The 21,318-nt window shown below is 38.6% G+C and overlaps 1 protein-coding gene across 1 annotated transcript in view; it reads right to left on the reverse strand.

Annotated features, from left to right (window-relative positions):
* The window catches only part of ME1 (malic enzyme 1), a 184,510-nt gene that overhangs the window by 43,415 nt on the left and 119,777 nt on the right, over positions 1–21,318 (reverse strand). Inside the window, exon 7 of the mRNA XM_024757451.1 lies at positions 578–687. Within this exon, the coding sequence (XP_024613219.1) occupies positions 578–687 (110 nt within the window). The remainder of the gene's footprint in view (positions 1–577; positions 688–21,318) is intronic.

Consider the following 21,318-nt stretch of genomic DNA (forward strand, 5'->3'; position numbering starts at 1 on the left):
GAGTGTGTGGGGTGGGGGGGGGGGGTGTGGGGGGGGGGGGGGGTGTGGAGTTAGAAAGAGCTGCAAAAAAAGGCTTAGTGAGAAACAAAACAAGTAACTTAGACAAAAGCAGGTAGCCAAGCATCTACAATCAATCAAAGACAAACAGGAAACCGCGGTACACACTGTATATACAAAGGCAGCTTCTGCTGGGGTAAAGCTCAGAAACTGTGACTGATCTCTAAAACTGACTGAGATGAAGGCTGAAGAGAGAAAAATATACAGTCTTCATTTTAAACAATGAATAATATATTTTCATACATTTTATTCTTTGTTTAGCCATGATCACTGGGGATTTTATGAGATTTTAGGGCACCTGTTCTCTAGCTCACACGTAATATGGTACATTCTAAAGTCACAGAGTTCTTTTCTCAAATACGTAAAATTAAATGAGAAATAATATGTGAAATCATCAAGCATAATCCCTGGCATTTAATCGGTATCCAGTGCAAATTTACTGAATTTGAATCATTATAAAATTACAAACTAATATCGGGACATGTTGGTCTTGATCTACATGCAGTGAAAATCTGATTACCTTGAATATCATCATTGAATGTGCAGTACTGGTTTTGATACTTTTTCAGGAGCCGAAATGCATTTATATTGGCGAAATCTTCAAACTGAATAAGGCAATTCATGCCATACCTATAGGGCAAAATATTCACATTAGAAGAGGTTAATGAAATAACATTTAAAAATAAACCTTGAAAATTAGACTGGAGAAAAGGCAAAACATTATTTTCTTTTAAAGGTCCTATCTTGGTACTTAGTATAAATATATAATACAGTGTCTGTTCAGTAAATATTTACTACATGCTTACTACAGGAAAAAGCATTGCATCGGCACTGTGAAATACTACAAAGATGACAAAAATATGGTACCCTGCAGTCAAGTAATTTAAAAGTTAGTAGAAATTATTTTGAAATAAATGAAAAGTGCATGAAAAGTAATACGAAAGTGGTACAAACAAGGGATAACATGTTGAGAAGCCACATATCACTCCTGACTGGGGTTACAAACCAGGTAACAAATGAACTGAGTTTTAATCACGTCATGATTTCAAAAGTAGAGATGTAAGGTTCTACAAGCTGAGTAAACAGCAGAAGCAAAGTAACTGAAGTGAAAGTTAGGAGAGTAAAAAAAATCATTCAAAAAACAGCAAGAAGCCCCATTTGGCCAAAATGTCGTGTTTGGTACATGTAAGCGTGTAGTGAAAGACAAGGTCAGAATTTTATGTTGGAAACCTTAAAAATTCTCGCCTAGGATTCTGATGTTTGTTCTATGGCCATAACCAAACACTGAAAAGCTTTGAGCTTTGAAGTATACAGCACAGATTTTTATTCCTGAAATTAACTTACTGGTTTGACCCCTTATTCTTACGATCATCTATGGCCTGTACATCCAAGACAAGGGAAATTAACACCATTGATACCCCAAGTATCTGAGAGTTACCAGAGAAAGCCTTATAGCCATGGCCATCCTTGCTAGGTGATTTAGAGATGTATGGTCTCCAACCTCGGCTAGACTCCCACTGCTGCCATATTTATGATTCCTTTTCTTTGTCTTTGGTCAGCTTCCACTGCTACTGCACCCAAAGGCTATTCCTAATCTTCGCCAATTCTTTTAAATCTTGACCTCTTCACCTGTCTCCTACTTCCTGGCATAGTGAGGGCATAATGTGTGATCTCCCTCAACTATTCTCCTCCCACCGCATCTCCCATCTCCCATCTCTATCTTTAGCGCTACCCTGCAGGCATCAGTCAACAAGGCGTTCCTCTTCCTGTTTAAGGTAACTCACCGCTGCTGCCCACCGTTCCCAACACTTCCTTCTTAATTAGCTCCCTCTCTCCTATTTAAAACTCCTTCTTCTGGACAAGTTCCTTCCTCTTTTTTGATAACTGACTTGGAGCTTCTTATTAGAGGGGAAAAGTTCTTTCTCAACCCCATGTTTTTTCTATCCTTTCCATTTAAGGTATACGAAATATTAGTTTACAGTTTACATTATTTCTCCATCCCCTGTCATTTACCTTCTGTCCTCACGACTCTGCTAAAATTGCTGCTCTAAAATTAGAATGTTTCCGAACTAAAAAATCCAAGAAACACTGTTTCCCATCCCTAATTTACCAGGGCTCTTTGCTGCATTGCCACTAATTCTGTTTACCTTTTTTCCTTGAAACTCTATTCCCTAGGCTAATGTGATATCACGCTTTTCTGTGCCTTCTCCGAAACTACTGATCATTTCTTCTTCTTTCTCCCTTAGGGAGTTCTTAGCACTTAAACATTGATGTTTCCCATGACTCTGTCCTTGGTCTACTACATGGTGTATGTGTGTGTGTGCGCGCACGCACGTCCGTCCATCCTGACAGAATCTCAATCCTATCATAGTTTTAATCACCAATTATATACAGTGACTCCCAAAGGTATGTTTCTACTCTACTCCTGTGAACTCCAGACTTGTAAATCTCATGACCAGCTGGATAATTTCACTGGAACGTACCTCAAGTTGAAAAGTCCAAAATTAAACTCATTACATTTCCATAATACCCATAAGTGCTCAGCAAATATTTGTTGGATGAATATAATTTATAGATATTTTCTCATTTAATCTCAGGGTGCAATTTTATAGATGAGGATAGCCTTGGGCACCAGTTAAGCTGGGGAGGGGAGATCTGCACTCAAGTCTGCCTGATGAGGTGGTAGAGCCTGACGTTTAAGCTAAGCTTTAAGTTTATGATTGATTCCTTTCTGTTATCCTGTAGGTTATTATATATACCTTTAAGTATATACCTTTGAACAACGCTGAGTTCTAAAACTAAAAATAAGGAGCTCTATAACAGAAAAGTTTTTGTAAAATTTAATCAGAATGATAAACTAGTGAAAAGACTGACTAGTCTTTAGGGGTTATGTTTTGTTGCAAACCAACAGTTAATAGAAAGCTGCTAAGCATAGGTTTGGTTGTTTAACATTTATGATGGCCCTACCTCTTCATGGTGAAGTCCGTCTCCTCAAGACTGAAACCAACACCTTCTTACAGATTATCTATTCTGTATTTCCAACCTAAATTGCTTATTGAAACTCAATCATCTTCATAGAACATTTCCAAAGTCAAGTAGGCTCTTGACTCAATTTCAACAACTGTTTTTCTATGAGGGAAGCATACATTTCCATGTCTCAGAGACCCAAAGACTGAAGCTATTATTTTACTATTTCCTTTTTAACCCACCATATTCAGTTAATTACCATTTTCTATCATTGCTACTATTTAAATATTATCACAGCCCAAGAAATTAGTCTTGCTCCCGCTAGGACTGCAAAAAGTCTACTGGTCTCTGCTTCTCCTTGTCTCCCTCAAACATATGACATAGAGCCACCAAAGTTCTGTAAAACAACAACTTCCGCCAGCTGCTCCCTTGCTCAAAATTCACAGAGTGGATTCCTCTGATGATGATGCTCAAATTCCTTAAACTCAAGGATCTACAATCACATTTTCTCTTTTCAATTGCCTTCTCTCTCCCTATATTGCAGGGTAAGTCCCTTCCCCACTGAACCACTTCTCTCCTCTCTCAAACACGCCATGTCCATCTCCTTCCCATGTCTTTATTAATGCACTGCCATTGCAAATCACCGTCACTCTTGAATCGGCAAATATTTTCTATACCAGTTACGAGGGGTCTAAAACTACTAGCATGTAGATGTCTCATCAACTAGATCAAAAGCTTCCTGAGAGACTTAAAACTCTTTCAGACAGTACTACGTCAGTAGAGAGAAGATCAAGTGAATGTAATATGTAAGCAAAAATTTATTTCATTCAATAAGAATAATTGGTTCGGTTAATAATCTGTACTGCCGAATACTATGACTATCAGTTGCTTTGCATGAGTTGCATCAGAGTAGGTATTTCCCTTTATTTGCCCAAATTCCAGAAGTTCTAGTGTTTTGCGTTTTTCATACTAGTTCAAAAAAAGTATAATCTTTCTATTATTTAAATAGACATGGCTTTTATTCTAGAATTTCTCTTTTATTTAGCAAGAAACAAAATCAAGTTCGTTTCATGTTACTTTTTAAAGAGTTGGCACTAAGTAGGTTATAGACGTTTTCAATACCAATAGTTTCTATTAACAGAGGTAAAAAGGTTAGCCTAGGCAAACCAAGATTTTTCCAAAAACTCATTTAGTACTATAAGACGTTAACACATTTTTCTCTTTTGGTTGAATTCCCAAATACAAACAGGAATTAAAATCATGTAAATCACAGTTACTCTTATAATTTTTATTCATATTTATTTGCCCCTCCTTTGAAAATATTTTCTACAGTTACCTAAGAAAACAAATTCCTAAGAAACTGCTATGTTTTCCACCAGCACTTTAAAATTCTTTCCCGTATCCTTTCCTCTTTTCTTTTCTATCAGAGTCATTTTGGAAATGTTAATTATTTGTTCAGAAGACTTTCTATAGTAGTCCTTTAGGCCTTTAAAAGAAGTAATATTTTAATTCAAACAAGCAGCATTAGAAAATTCCCGTATGAGCAAAAAGACTAATAAAATATGAATAAGAAGTGAATGGTCTAAAAGTTCTACTGCCAATATCTTAAATTCTCTAATACTCTCCTTCTCTGCCCCTAGTCCTGTCTTCCCTCGCTTCCACCAACTCCTTCCCCAGCACGCTACCCACTCTTCATCTGGTCCTTCCTCTCCTCCGAGTGCATTCTTCCTAGCTTCACCTCTGTATGCTGAAGACAGTTACTCCAGCCATGCACTGGCCGTCCCCCTAGTGAAACGGAGCAGGACCCTGTGGGGCTCCTGGGCATAGAAGACTTTCTGTCCCCCGATTCTGTCCTCCCTATTCTTGTACAGGATAGCCGTCAGCCTCCATGAACTTCCCTGAGTTCCAAAGGACAAGGTCCAAGCAGTTGCTAATCAGGGAAGGGAGGGCAGGCAGAGACAAGGGAGGCGCAGTCAAGAAACAACAGTGCAGCCTTGGGGCAGAGTCCTGGTTCCCCCTCAAGGGATACACATGACAATATCTTTAAACTCTTTACAGAACTAAAACCCCCAACAAACGGAAGATGTTAGCATCCTTCATTCCAGAGAAGACCACCTGAGGCCAGATGAAAGGAACCAGAGAAGCTCATCAAGAGACGACATGAGGGCTTCCCTGTTGGCGCAGTGGTTGAGAGTCCGCCTGCCGATGCAGGGGACACGGGTTCGTGCCCCGGTCCGGGAAGATCCCACATGCCGCGGAGCGGCTGGGCCCGTGAGCCATGGCCGCTGAGCCTGCGCGTCCGGAGCCTGCGCTCCGCAACGGGAGAGGCCACAACAGTGAGAGGCCCGCGTACCACAAAAAAAAAAAGAGACGACATGAGACCAGATTAAAGGAGCGCAGGCCCTGCACACACTCTGATCCTTATCAGCAATCCAGCCCTTGAACCACTGCAGTAAAACTCCTCACCAAATCCTCCTAGGTTGGGACACATAGTTTTTGAGGGTCATGAGCCCTCTGTGTCCCCCTTTGACTGGCAAAGCAATAAAGCTATTCTTTCCTCCTTCACCCAAAACTCTGTCTCTGAGATTCGATTCGCCACTGGTGCACAGACGCTGAGTTTTCAGCAACACTAGCAGCCCCTGGCCCCTTGCTCTCCCTCATTCCACTTAGATAGCACACGAGTCCGTGCTATGGAGTCTCAGCTAGGACCTCAATCAAGTCCTGCAATATTTGTTTTCTATTGCTCACTGGTCCATAGCATGATCCCAGAGCAGCTTCTGCAAACCATTTTTTACTCCCCTTGTCCCACAAGCATTCCATCTCTTACCAGCCACTACCTCACTGAGATGAGTGCCATGCAGAGTGAGCAATCTTCACCTTCTCAGCTCCCCCACCTTTAAAAATATGTGTGCTTTTACTTCTTCTCTTCCTCCACTTCCGGGATGTATTCTTGTTTCCTTGTTTCTAATCTCTCTACAGACCTTACTGCCTCAACTCTACCTCTCTACACTAACAGCTTCGATTTCTCCTTCTCTACTGGTTCCTTCCTGTCTCCAAGGAGCCTCAGGACTCCCTGATTTTAAAACCATGTCTCTTGACCATGACAAAGCCAAAGCTATGGTTACTTATCTCTCTTTCCACCTACTGCCAAACCTCTAAAAGAGAGGCTGACAGACTTTCCCTCACTTTTCACTTCTTGTTAATATTATGCCTATACTTCAAAGACAGTCTCACACTACCACATTCTGATATCACAATGTAGATGAGGTCTCTTTCTTCTGATCCAACAAAATACTTTGTAAATCATCTGTTTTTCTTCCATTGCAGTTATTTACATATTATTATTATGTCCCTGAAGGTCTATCTTTTTAAATCACTGTAAAATTCAAGGTGAAGACTGTTTCCTGAATTTCTGTTTCTTTTCTTTTTTTTTTGATCACTCATGAACCTTAGCATCTTTTTCTATGTCCATTGGTCACTTGTAATTCTTCCTGGAAGATTATATGGTCTTTGGTTTGTTTTTCTATTTTTACGGCCTTTTCTTTATTATTTCATAAGAGTTCTTCACATATTAAGAATATTAACTTCCTGTTACCTATGGTGCATGGGGCCTCCCTACTCTAGCATACTGTGTCATTAATCATTTACACAGCATTCCTGTTTGTTTTTACAAAAGGAATTCTAAATTTTTATGTAGTCAGATCTTTCCATCTTCTTACTTATAGCTTCTGCCCTTGATGGCATGCTTATTACAATCTTCTCCACACACGTTTAACTATTAATCAAAAATTTCCTCTAGTGATATCATGGATATAGAAAATGATTAACCTCTACAGCTGGTATTATTTTTCACCGTTTAGATGTAGATTTTTTTAAAATATAGATAAAAATGTCTGACTTCTATATAATTCGCTCAACTCTACCAGCACCATCTACTTAATAGCCTATCTTTTCCCCTCATCACCTGTAATCAGATACTATCTTCTCATACACAGTAGAGTCCGTTTTCTGTGCTTTTCTCTTTTATTCTACTATGGCTAACGACAACAAATATCTTTTAACCTTTAATAATGTGTGTGCACACGTGTGTGTGTGCGTACACTCACTTATTCTTCACAAGCACTCTATGAGGCAGGCACTGTTATTATCCCCATCTTATAGATGAGAAAACAGGCACAGCATGTTGGTCCTGCTCGGTAATGATAGCCTATCATAGTAATGATTAACCTACGAATCCCTCTATCCACTGAAAAATGCCTCTATTTTAACTTTAGTTTTTAAGTGACTTTAATATTTAGTAATATTAGTTATCGCTCATTCTTCTTTTTTCAGTATTTGCTTGGCTGTGTTAGCAGTTTAAAAACATAGACTCTACTCAACAGTAAAAACCCAAAACCCTCCAATTAAAAAATGGGCAGATCTGAACAGACACTTTTCAAAGAAGGCATACAGATGGCCAATAGGTACATGAAAAGATGCTCAACATCGCTAATCATCGCTAATCAACAGAAATGCAAATCAAGACCACAATGAGGTATCACCTCATATCTGTTAGAATGGTTCATATCAAAAAGATAAAAATAACAAGTGTTGGCAAGGAACCCTCTTGCACTGTTGGTGGGAATGTAAATTGGTGCAGCCACTATGGAGAACAGTATGGAGGTCCCTCAAAAAAAATTAAAAATAGAACTACTGTATGTTCCAGCAACTCCACTTCTGGGTATTTCTTTGAAGAAAATGAAAATATTAATTCAAAAAAATATCTGCACCCCCATGTTCACTGCAGCATTACTTATAATAGCCAAGAAATGGAAACAACCTAAGTGTCCATCAATGGATGAATGGATAAAGAAAAGATGGCATATATACACAATGGAATATTATTTGGGCATGAAAAATAAATGAAATCTGGCCACTTATAACAACATGGAAGGACCTTGAGGGCATTATGCTAAGTGAAATAAGTAAGACAGAGAAAGACAAATACCGTATGCTCTCACGTATATAAGTCCTGGGAATATAATGTACAGCATGGTAACTATAGTTAATAATATTGTATTACATATTTGAAAGTTGCTGAGAGTAGATCTTGAAAGATAAAAACTTTTTTGTAACTATGTATGGTGATGGATGTTAACTAGACTTACTGTGGTGATCATTTTGCAATGTATACAAATACTGAATCATTATGTTGTACACCTGAAACTAAAATAATGTTATATGTCAACTACACCTCAATTAAAAAAGAAAATAAACATGGGCTCTAGAGTCAGAGATCCTGGGATGAAATTCTGTCACTGTGCCTCTGTTTCTCCCTCAGAATAAATAAGAATAACAATGGCATATTATCGTAAGTATATTATCAGGATTAAATGAAGCGATAAGTGCCAATGTTCAATGTGTAAAGATTGGCACTAAGTACTCCATAATCACTAGATATTTTCTATTACTTAATAGTAACAATAGAAGCCATAAACAGTGAAATAATACCCTCCAAAGCCTAAGAGAAAATAAATATCATTCAAGAATAGTATATCTAGCAAAGCTATTCTTCAAGAGTACGGTTGAAACAAAGTCACCTTTAGATAAATAAAAGCCAAGACTTTTACTAAAGGACTTTTACTAATGGGTGTATTTCAGAGAGAAAGGAAATAATCCCAGAAAAAAACACATCTGTGATATAACAAAACAAAATGTAAGTAAATACAAGTAATTTGTATCCATATAAAATAATAAGGATAAGTAAGCTATACTTCCAGCATGACACAGTGAGGAGGCTGACAAATTTCTTCCCCACACAGCAACAATACAGCAGGACAAGTACTTCAACACAACCATGTCAGTGCTCTGGAAATCAACTAAAGGCAAAGAAGCAAAACTTTTCAAGTAAAGTGGGGAGTGGGCCAGTTCTTGAAAGGAACATAAAATGTCTACGCTTCTCATAGACACGATGCCATTCTAGGACACTCTTTAGCTATCTGGATTAAAAATAACTCAAATATTAAGAATGGGTAAAAGCATCTCCATGGCTATAAATCATTACCTTGTTTTTGTTTAAACAACCTTAGCAGAGAGGCAAACTTTGTGGTAGCAACTGCTTACCCCAAACGCAAATATCAGTCAGCAATCATCTGGTGCTCATCACGGCTCCTTCCCCACCTCTCTGGCTTCTAAGCAGCCCTTTAGAAAGTAAAGGCTGCATGTTTTCAGACAGGGTCCTATGGTTTGCTCCTGATGTGTCATGTACTGTGGTCCGGCAGCACCAGATGATCTGTTATTATGTACCAAAGCAGCAGAACCTTGTGGTTACAGGATGTGAGGAGGAATCAGAGCCTTCTCAGTTCTATTCCTGGACCTACTACTTACTTGGTCCTGTGGTTTGGGGCTGGTTACAATTTCTCTGCGGTTAAAATGAAACCCTCACAATATGGCTTGCCTTCAGTGTTTAGGATACAATGGGGTCGGGGTATGAATTTATAATGTTTTCTAAGTGAAGTCTGGGAATAGGCATAGGTAGTAAAAGGGTACACAAGATACCTCATCATTTACAAAAGGATATTTTAGGATCATCCCCTGGAGAACACTGCCTATCCGTTTTCATTTCATGAATTTTCTCTACTTGGTAATTAACTCGGATTTGAGTCCTAAAGATATAGGGAGAGGCACCCTGAATTCATTTTGTGATACAAGCATCTTGCATCATATAATAAAAGAAAGCCATGGAAGGCATATTTTGTTCCAGATTGAACCAGCCTTGTCGCTATGAAATTATAAGCAGTGGAACACAAGGACGTTAGCCAATTGGACTCTACATGACTATGAAAAGAACCTACTATTTTATGATCAAAATATCACATAAAATAGTGGGTGTAAATGGTTTTAGAAGTTAACAGAAATACCACCCATAAAATTAACATGTAAAAACTGCAGAGAACTTTCTCTTGTGGCATTGTTAAATTAGACAAAACCCTAATTACAGGGACGGCACTTACTAAGGGCCAGGCACAGTGCTCCACATTTATAGGGTTTACCTCCTTTAACTCTCAGCAACCCAGGGAGGAAGGTAGTTATTACCCATTTTATGCATGAAGGAACTGGAGCTCAGAGAGATTAGGGCCATGCTTGAGTTCATACTGCTAATAAGTTGTAGGACCTGGACTGAACCACAGGGTCCATGGTTTTAACAACTTTATATACTGGCTTCCACAGAGCACCAATGTTGCCATCAGTGAAGTGAACAGTATGTTTAGAAAGAAAAGGACTGTAATGATAAAATAAGGGAGTTATAATTTTATCATAAAACTACCAACACAGCATTTGTATGTATTCCGTATACAAGGTATTTTTATAACAGAAAGTATATGGACAGATGTTGGCGAAAACATTAGCCTTTCTTTGATTATAAACTATCAAGAATTAACTGTAATCAGGTCGACCAAGCACATTTTGATTTAATGAAATTTTCTTTTAGTATTTATTACATACATGGCACTATGCAGCATTCAAGATCCACAGCATTTTACCTCTGATGGGTACCTTAGCGATAATGTATTACTCACTTTTAAAAATGTAACTGAGCAAATTGAGCAGTAAATAGGAAACACGGATCTTGCCCTTAAAATGCTTACAGTCTCATTGGGAAGACAAAAGATACAAGCAGAAATTTTAAAGAAGGTTCCAATTAAAAGCAAAACCAGCGGTACACAAAGAGATCACTATAGGATTTAGGGAAGACAACATGAATTAGGTTGAGGCTTAAAACAGGGCCCTTGGTAGGATTCCAGTGGGGAAAAGAGTGAGGTGGGGATAAAAACCACAGAGGTCTCAGAGTCTGTGCTGGAGGACCTTGAGGACAATAGTTTGAGGAACTTTAGAAGATCAACATTGGCCACTGAATTTCAGATTATGAATAGTCTTGAATGCCAGGTTAAGGAATTTGAAGTTGACTGAAGTTCTCTTTGGCCAAGAACCACTCAAGTTTAATTCTTCCTTGTCGGTAAGAATTAAGAACAGAAATGTGTTCACTCATTTGTTAACCCACGGTAATCCAGTTCCTACAACTTTACTTCTGTATTATTTTCTGACACTTAGATATACCTTTCATTTCTCTTATCATTCTTTCTGTTATATTTTGCTGACACCTCTTAATTATTCCCTGTGACACTGGAAATTATAAACATTCAGCAGTAATCATCCTTTCTTTCCTTCTTTTCCTCCTATAATCTTCCCTTATCAAGTTCACCTATTCTTAGGGATTCAGTAATCATCTTTAGATGAATAACTTCTAAATCTATAATCTCTGTTGCTACTCTTTCAAGGAAACTCCAACTCCATGTAGCCAAAAGGATAGTAAGAAAGATGTGGAGACATATTATATTATGAATCTTTTTTAAATGAGGAATACATGTTAACAAGATAATATTTTAATATATTGTTAACCATTCTTACTCAGTTATTTATAGTATCAGAAGTATTTATAGTATCAAAAAATTCACAACTTTTTTACACCAAGGACAAACAAAGAAACGTAAACAAAATGAAACCATTTTCTTAGGTTGCCATCTACTTCTCAAAAAAGACAGCAGGGTTTGTTAAAATTTAAGTTCCTTAAAATTCAACAAATTCTGAAACTGCATTTATAACTAAAATTTCTATTTAGTATATTTACTAAAAAAACATTTAAAAATTACTTCTTGCCTCCAAAATCAGTGAAATCTTTTCTCTAATGATTTTAATTTGTGAATATAAAATTCCTAGAAATTCTGAACTTTTTTCCTTACAAAACCTATTATCCAAACTCTTCCTATTTCCACCAATGCCAAAATACTGTAATGAATTTCTACTTTGCCTCCTGCCTTACACCCTAGTGGTCAAGTTCTGTTGTGCCTTTTAATGATTACCCCTTTCACAGTAATTGTTAAGCTTTCTATTCCAAGTGCCTCGATTCAAGTTCAGGCTCTTTGGACCCCATCACTGCAACAGTACTGCAATCTCCTAGTTCGTCTCCTTGCTTGTGTTTACTTCCCCACTGAAGGCAGTTTACACAGTAAAAAATTTTTTCATCCTATTTTAAAGCAGGTCTTGTGTAATGAGAGCTCTTATAAACTTATCTCCCCCGTTCTCAAAAAGAAACCGTATTCTTCCTTTCTTCCCTTATTTATTCATTTATCAAATAATATACTGAGCACCTACTAGAGGTCAGGAATTGTTCTCGGTGCTGTTGACACATTCCTGCCCTCACAGAGTTTGTAGGTTTGGGGCGGACACAGTAAGTGGGAGATTATAATGCAGTGTGGTAAGTGCTGTAACAGGAAGTTCAGGATTCCAAAACAGAGCAGGGGCACCTACCCAGAATTAAGAGAATTAACAAAGGCTTTCTAGAGGAACCTAAAGCCTGAAGGATGAGTAGGAGTTTGTCAAGTTAAGAGAAAGGGAAAGAATTTGTGAGAAACAGGGAACATGCTCAAAGGCCCAGGGTTCAATAAATCATATTTATTCTGGCATATTTCAAGAACTGAAATAAATTAAATACGATTGAATCACAGGGTTTGAAGGGGAAGAGACAAGAATTAAGGCTAGAGAGGTAAGTAGGGCAAGATTATGCAGGCCGTCTAACCTGTGTTGAGGGGTCTGTATCTGATCCTACAAATAGGATATTAAACAGGAGTGTGACATGATCACTTTGCATTTTAGACTAACTCTGTGTGGTCAGGGTAAAGAACGGATTAGAGATGGGGAGGACCAAACGCAGGAAGTCTCCTTAAGAGGCTGCCGCAAAACCCCAGGCCTGCACCTGGCATGGGAATGCGGACAGCGAGAAGTGGGCGGATTCGAGAAGAGGAGCAGATGATGAGAGAGAAGAAATCAAGGATGAATTCCAAGTTTCTAGCTTGGGCCACTTGGTAGAGGATGGAGTATATTTTAAAAAAAAAAAAAAAAAAAAAAAAAAGGACATCTCAGGATAAGAAGCTGGTGGTTTGGTCAGGAAGATCATGAGTGCCGCCCTGGAGCGACCTCAGCGACACGCAAGCAGAGGAAGCTGTCGTGAGACATTAAGGTGTATGACTTTAGTATGTCAGAGTTTGAGCAGCTGCCTGTGAAGATAAGGCCCATGAGGCAGCCGTGAGTGCGTGTCTACACTGGTATGGGCCAAAGGCCATTAGAAACGAAGATCCTAAGAACAAGAAAGGCCAACAAAACACATCATCCACATGGAAATGAAAGTAGGTTGAGAGCAAGGCTTTGAAAACAGGTAAGAATTAGAGGAGGGCAGTTAGGAAACTGGGAGAACACAGAGATAAGATAAACCTAATTGGCATAAACACCAAAGATGCCAGGGTGAGGGGCTTACATAAGGATGAAGGACTGGGCTTCCCTCGTGGTGCAGTGGTTAAGAATCCACCTGCCAATGCAGGGGCCACAGGCACGAGCCCTGGTCCGGGAGCCACAGGCCCACATGCCAGGGAGCAACTAAGCCCGTGCACCACAGCTAATGAGCCTGCACTACAGAGCCCACGAGCCACAACTACTGAGCCCCTGCGCCACAACTACCGAAGCCCACGCACCTACAGCCCGTGCTCCGCAACAAAGACAAGCCACCGCAATGAGAAGCCCCCGCTTGCCGCAACTAGAGAAAGCCTGCGCGCAGCAACAAAGACCCAACACAGCCATAAATAAATAAATAAACAAACAAACAAATTTTTTAAAAAAGGATGCAGGACTGATAGTCTGAAAGGACAGAGGGGAGAAGGCACTGATCTCACCTCCCAACCCTAAAACACTGTGTGGACCAACAAGCATCACTCTTTGAAAGCACTGCAGGAACAGTGGAGGTCTTAAATGAGAGCCATGTTTTAGGAAAGCAAGAAGGTAAAGGGACCATCCAGTGAGGAAGTTAGGGAGCCTTTATTAAGGAACAGGGTTCCAAAAGCAGAGTGGGAAGTTTTGACAGGGAAGGGCATGTTGGCAGTTTGGTTTAGGGGAGAGGAAATACAAAACATAAAGTATGAAAAGGCATGAAGTATGTGAAACGGTATATGGAATTAGACAAATGAGATGTTATTTTTACATTGTAACGGGAGACCAAGTATAACAATAATATGAAGTAAGGCTTCCTAAGAACTATGTCCAGAGGCCACGTGATGGACTGCAAAGATGGAGTGCCAGGAGGTGGGTTTACGGCGGGGGGAAGGTTGCATCCCGGTGTCTATGAGTTGAGGCAGCACCAGTACAGGCTCAAATCCTAAGGGCAGCTTTGGCTCTAACGGACGGATCTCTGTTTCAACATGCCATTTGTGTTTTGACCCTCCATTTCTACTCTGCACCATGTCCCATGCCCAGAAAACCTTCACATAAAGGATGCAGAAATTCAGAAAATGCTTTTATAAACTCCATCTGCAAACTTACTATAGAGAATTAAAAGTCTCCTCAAATGCATGTTCCAGTAGATACCTTATCCCCAACCTCAATCATGTCATTTACTTCTGCAGTTTGAATCACTAAATCTGTCTGTGTCTCCTTCCCAATTTAGACTAGATCAAACTGTTTATTTTTAAAAGCCAACAACTTCCACAAAACACTAGGGATCAGGTTTTGAGCAGCAGAGAGAATTGTGTGTGATTTTGCTGCAGATTATCAGAGCCATAAAACTTTCAAGCTGGAAAGGTCCTTGGAGACCGGATTACAGGAGCAGACACTAGTGAGTATTGTCACCTAAGAGAAAAGCCAGGGACCCCAACTATGACAGCCACTTATGATCCCAGGAGACTTTTTTGATGTAGGAAAATATCTTCTTATTTCAGACTATAAAATACAGAATATTTCCAGAGACATCTGTCACAATTTATATATTCAAGTGACTATGAATACTATCCCTTAGAGTGTCCACTTTCAGACTATTTATTTATCCAATGAGGCTGCACACTGCTCAACTACTTTCAAAGTGACTTTAAAATCAGTTTTATTACTTACTTCTATCTTGTAGGTAATTCTCTTCCCTCTTTCTTAACTAGCAGTAAAAAAACAAAAATCTGAAGAAATATTTTGAGAACAAGAACTACATCCAAATACTGGCCTGGATCAATATTCTCGTTCCCACTGTTCTCAAGAATCACTATCAGTCTCAAAGGATTTTTCTTTAAATGCCATCATTGTGATATGTAAAAGAATTGCTATAGGTTCTAAATACAATATTCAAAGAGGCATTCCAAAAGTACTATGAACATCGGCTGTAATCACTGTACAGAGTTCCAGGGTATTACCTAGAAAGAGAGACCACTCATCCACATCTAACTTTTAAAGAAAAAAAAAAAATCAATCACGCTACTTTATAGTGAAACCTCAAAATCGTTGTAAAAATGAAAAAGGACTTTGCATGTACCACTACTTAAAATAAAAACTTTGACAGATGATATCCATTCTTATGCCACTGAATAAGAGAAATCTATGTCTATTATTCAAGAAAAATCTGAGAACTCTACGTTTGGAAATAGCTGAAGGCACAAATCCAATGTAAATTACAAATCGGGCCTCTCTGGCTCAATCGTCTGGACTAATGTCAAAGTTTGAACACTAACCATTTTCCATAATCAGAACCCACCTACCAGTAATGTGTCCTGAAGTTACGACTATTTACATTTCCATATTAATAGTATTTCTTACGGAAGTATTATTGCCTAATACTAATAAAAATGCCAAAAATATCATGTTCCCTGCTTTATTAATAAGCTCTTTTCTTCCCACATACTGGGGACCCCATGAACTAAGTTCATCATATGTTCCATTAGTCCTGAAGGTCTTTGAAGCCCAAACTGCTTTAAGATTGTTTCTATTGGCACCTGTATGGGTACATTTACCTGTATGTGAGTGCCTTCTTTTCCCCTTAAAATGGCTCGATAATTAGTTGAAGTGATTTAATCTAATACACTAAAATTAGAATTCTATTGCAGAGCCCCTACTTAATTCTGAACAATTCTTAGGAACAAAACCTGACATAGTTCAAAGAATTGTTTTGACTTCCTTTTGCATTAAATCACTTTTAAATGATTCTGACTCTTTTTTGAATTAACAAGTACACATATTTCAGTCTAAGTTTTCAAGAATGCAACTCTTTCTCTGCCAAACTGACATATTTCCAAAATCTGATTTTGGACAAGAGCATATGGAAGTATGCTAACTTATCATTTGTAAACTAATGATTTTATTCCGGTATCACTGAGAAATGCAAACCAAGGCAAAGTATTTCTGTGCCTAAAACAGTACTTACTGAAAAACAACACTTCAAGTGAAGCTAATTCTCTCACGGTATTAGAATCTAACTACCTGCATTTGAGTTCTGCCTCTTCATAAACTGACTCTTTTGGGTCAAATTCTCACTTCTTCCGCTACCTTTCTGAGAACTCCTTTTGCAGTTCTGAATCAATAAAAAGAATTGAAAAAATATACTCAACAGAGGTCATTAACAACACAAACCACCTATTACTATGCAAAGTATTCAGGTTTTGCAAAAGTCTGACTTTCACCAATCTGATCAGTGGAAAGTGAGGAAATAAAAATCTGATAATTTTGCTCTCGGTGCAGTCCAGATGGAGAACAGTTGTAGGCTCTCTGATAAGAGATTTCTGAATAAAACTATGACTACTAATGAGGTAGGCATACACGGCAAGATATATAAATTTTGCATTGTCCAGATAGGAGTATTTCGACACACCCGTTTTTCATAGATGTGCAAGAAACAGAAATACTCTGAAAAAAGATAATTACACTTCATATGCGTAAGAGTATTAGAATTCCTTTCTTACTTCTGAGCAACAGTAGACTGATAAAGTCAAGAGAATACTGAATCCGTTTCTCATAACTTCGTTCTTTTAAAATATACACATAAATACTGTATATATGTGTTCCACTTCACCATTAATAACCCACTGTGGAATATCTGGAGAACAGGAACACACATACACGATATTTGATAACCTTTTATAATAAACCAACAGTTTCAACACCCTCCTCACTGAAACAGCCTGAACTGACCAATTCAAATGTTGCATTCTTCTTGTTTTTCACACTCCTTTAGGTTTTCTACTATGCCGTGAAACTGCCAAAAGGCAGAACATTCTTTAGAAAGGAGAAAAATACTGAAAGTGGCTGGAAAATCTACATACGGAAAAATAAATAACAACATCTACAAAGTCACTTCAATAAATGAGGCACTGTTAACAGTTTTATGTCCAACTAAGACTTTTTCTGTGCCTTGCTTTCTTTAAGATCAACTTTAATGACATAGGATAAAAAGCACCCATTTTAGTTATAAAATTTGATTAGTTTTGATAACTGTACACCCATCAAACCATCTCTACAAGTAAGATATGGAATATTCAAACATTCCAAAAAGCTCTCCTGTAGCCCATTCTAATCAATCCTCAGCCCCACGATGGCGCCAGACAACCACTGATCTACTTTCTATTGCTATAGATTAGTTTTGTCTTTTCCAGATTTCATGTAAGTGGAATAATATACAAGAAACCTTTCGTATTTGGTTTCTATTGCTCAGCTTGATTTTGGGAGATTCATCCATGCTACTGCATAAATCGATAGTTACTTTTATTCCTTCATACTATTCCATTATATGGCTATACCACAATCTGGGTATATGATGACATCTGGACATTTGGGTTGATTGCAGTTTGGGGATCTTACAAATAAAGCTGCCATGAATAGTTTAAAGTTTTCATTTCTCCTTTGAAAATACCAGGGAATGGAATTCCTTGGTAGTATGATAGGTATATAAAAAAATGTAACTGCTGAACAGTTTTCCACAGTGGTTCTGCCATTTTACGCTCCCACCAACAACGTAAAAGAGTGCCAGTTGTTGGAAATGCTCACCAACACTTGTTGTCATCAGACTTTTAAACTCTAGCCATCTAATGGGTATGTAATGGCACCTCACTTGATTTTAATTTGCATTTCCCTGATGACTAAGGAGCTTACATGTGCTTAATGATCATTGCGAAGTCTTGTTTCAAATCTTTAGGTCAACTTTAAAAACTGAGTTCTTTACCTTGAGCTGTAAGAGCTTTGTTTTTTGGTTTTTTTGACATATTCTGGATAGAAGGCACTCATCAGATGTATGTATTATAACTCTTTTCCCCAATCTGTGGCTTGCTTTGTCATTTCCTGAACAGCATCTTTTGAAGAGCATCAGTTTCAATTTTAAGTTCAATTTAAAACCTTTTTATGACTTGTGCTTTCTGTAAGAAATACTTGCCAAACGCAAAGGCACCAAGATTTTCTCCTATATTTTCTTTTAAAAGTTTTATAGCTTTAGCTTTACATTTCGGTCTATGACCCACTTTGAATTCATTTTTGTGGGGTAAGTATGAGATAAGGGTTGAGATTCGTTTTTTTCCTTATGGATATCTAATTGTTCCAAGACTATTTCTTGAAAGGACTATCCTATCCCCACTGAATTACTTTGCTACTTTATCTAGAATCAATTAACCATCTGCACATGGGTCTATCTCTGGATTTTTAAATTCTTTTACACTGATCTATTCTGCTTTATTGTTCTATTGTCTTATACCAATATCACACTATCTTGGTTTACTGTAGTTTAAGTCTTAGAATCAAGGAGTATAAGGCCTCCAACTTTATTCTTTTTTTTCAAAATTGTTTTAGCTATTCTAGGTCCTTTATATTTCCATAAACATTTTGAACCATTCTGTTAATTTCTATAAAAAGGCTGCCAGGCAAAGATTTTTTTTAAAAAACAGATTTACGTTTTTATGTCATAAAACTTTTTAACAAAGGATTTCAGTGAAATGGCACTGATCTTCCTTGAATGGATTCTTTTATTTGGATCTGTAGATAGGATGCCTGCATGTGAAAGTAAGATGTTTTTTTTTTGTTGTTGGTTTATTTTTTTAAAATGGTACGGGGGCCTCTCACTGTTGTGGCCTCTCCCGTTGCGGAACACAGGCTCCGGACGCGCAGGCTCAGCGGCCATGGCTCAGGGGCCTAGCCGCTCTGCGGCATATGGGATCTTCCCAGATCGGGTCACGAACCCGTATCCCCTGCATCGGCAGGTGGACTCTCAACCACTGCACCACCAGGGAAGCCCTGAAAGTAAGTTTTAGATGCACACCTACGGTTTCACTACTAAATACCCACCTATCTATTAACAAAACATTTTAACCACACAGAAAAAGTGGGTTTTTTTTGTTGTTGGTTTGTTTTTTTTAAATGGTACGCGGGCCTCTCACTGTTGTGGCCTCTCCCGTTGCGGAACACAGGCTCCGGACGCGCAGGCTCAGCGGCCATGGCTCAGGGGCCTAGCCGCTCTGCGGCATATGGGATCTTCCCAGATCGGGTCACGAACCCGTATCCCCTGCATCGGCAGGTGGACTCTCAACCACTGCACCACCAGGGAAGCCCTGAAAGTAAGTTTTAGATGCACACCTACGGTTTCACTACTAAATACCCACCTATCTATTAACAAAACATTTTAACCACACAGAAAAGCATTAGAGAACATTCACTAACATCCATGTGTTCCACTACATAATTCTGTGAAATATTAACATTATACCATCTTTATTTCAGACCACAAAAAGGTCACACATCACTTGAAACTCCCTGTGCCCCTCCTTGATCCTACTTCCCTCAGGTAACCACTCACCTAAATTTGATGTTTATCACTCCCAGGCATGCTATACCTTTACTACAAATGTATAATATCCAAAAGCAAACATGACATTGCTTTTAAACTTTATGTACGTGGATAACTATATATGAATCTGATGGATGTTGAATGGTATCTGATCCTTGTGAAATGACAGTATGGGTGCCATGATTAAGAGCTCAGGCTGAGTTAAAATGTCTCCTTTTGGAATTTTCCCCTTAATTCTCTGGTTCTTAGATATATTCGTGTGGACATACGAAACACTGGTTCATTCCATTTTTAGGTACTGTACAGTACTGCAAACTCTATATATATGTGTGTATATATACGGCACAAATGGTCAATCCTCTTGTTGATGGACATTTAGATTGCTTCCAATTTATCACCACTACAAGTGCTGCTGCTGTGAACATTTCTGTACGTGTCTCCTCATGAAGGAGTTTCTCTGGGGTGCAAGCGCTGTGCAGCAGGTTATGATCAGATGATCATGTATATTATATTGCCAAAGTGTTTCATGAATTTACACTCCTGCAAGCAGTAGACATATTCATCTACAGCCTCCCAAGCGTGTGGCACTGTCAGATTTAAACACTTCTGCCCATCTAATGGATGTGAAATGTGAGGTGACAGGATGATGTCGGGCAACCGTGGAAACGTGCTGCTTGGACTGCCCTTCAAGAAAGAAGGAGCGCAGTCAGATAACTGTCTCCAGCCACAGCTTGAAGACGGGCCGCAGCATTCCGTGCAGGCCATGCTCTTCCCGAGGAGTCCCCAGTCAATGACAGAGCACGGCAGTAGGACTAGGGGCTGGCCATTTCCACTCAATGCGGAACTCACTGAACAAGCAATCTCTGCTCTGCGGCTCCCACTGCATTGGCTGAGACTTTGTCAGATATGTGTTACAGTCTGAGGCGTTCTCTGTCCAGTTCTGCTTCCCAGATGTGCACTGGTCTGAAGGCTTTTCCTGCCCAATCCTTCTCCCTCCCAGTTTCACAGGCATTACCCCCAATACACTCCTCATATTTCACCTCCATCTCAGGAACTGCATTATGGAAAACTCAAACTGATATCTTGATGGAGTAGATCAGAGCTCAAGCTTCTACTGAATTAAATGGCTTGAATTTATATCCCAGCTCTACGTTTTAACACCTCTGGACATTGGACAGGTTATTTATTTCCCTACACCTCAGCTTCCTCATCTTTAAAATGGGAATAATAATAGTACTTACCTCGTAGGTGTGATTAAATTAATATAAGCCCTTGGACGGAACGATCTCTGACACACAATAAGCATTCACTAAATATTAGTTTTTGTTCACCAAGTGTGATTTCCTTATTTATCACAAGAGCTGTGATTAGGCTTGGGGATATATGAAACCATGATTTAGTAAACAACGATCTGGGAACAATTTACTGGTCCTTTCCTTAGATATGTGTGTATATTAATATAGGTGTTATTCTAATATGTGGGTAAAGGTAGGGTCATCTCAAATAAAATACTCAGTGATGATAAATAGTTCCAGCCTGATTCTCTTTGTCAATGATTAATCTATATTCTAAAACTTGTTCCTCTACCACTTGTGTTTTGATTTTTTTTTTTTTTTTTTTTTTTTTTTTAA

The sequence above is a fragment of the Neophocaena asiaeorientalis genome, unplaced genomic scaffold (genome assembly GCF_003031525.2).
Source record: "Neophocaena asiaeorientalis asiaeorientalis breed wild unplaced genomic scaffold, Neophocaena_asiaeorientalis_V1.1 scaffold253, whole genome shotgun sequence".
In the NCBI taxonomy this organism is placed as follows: Eukaryota; Metazoa; Chordata; class Mammalia; order Artiodactyla; family Phocoenidae; genus Neophocaena; species Neophocaena asiaeorientalis.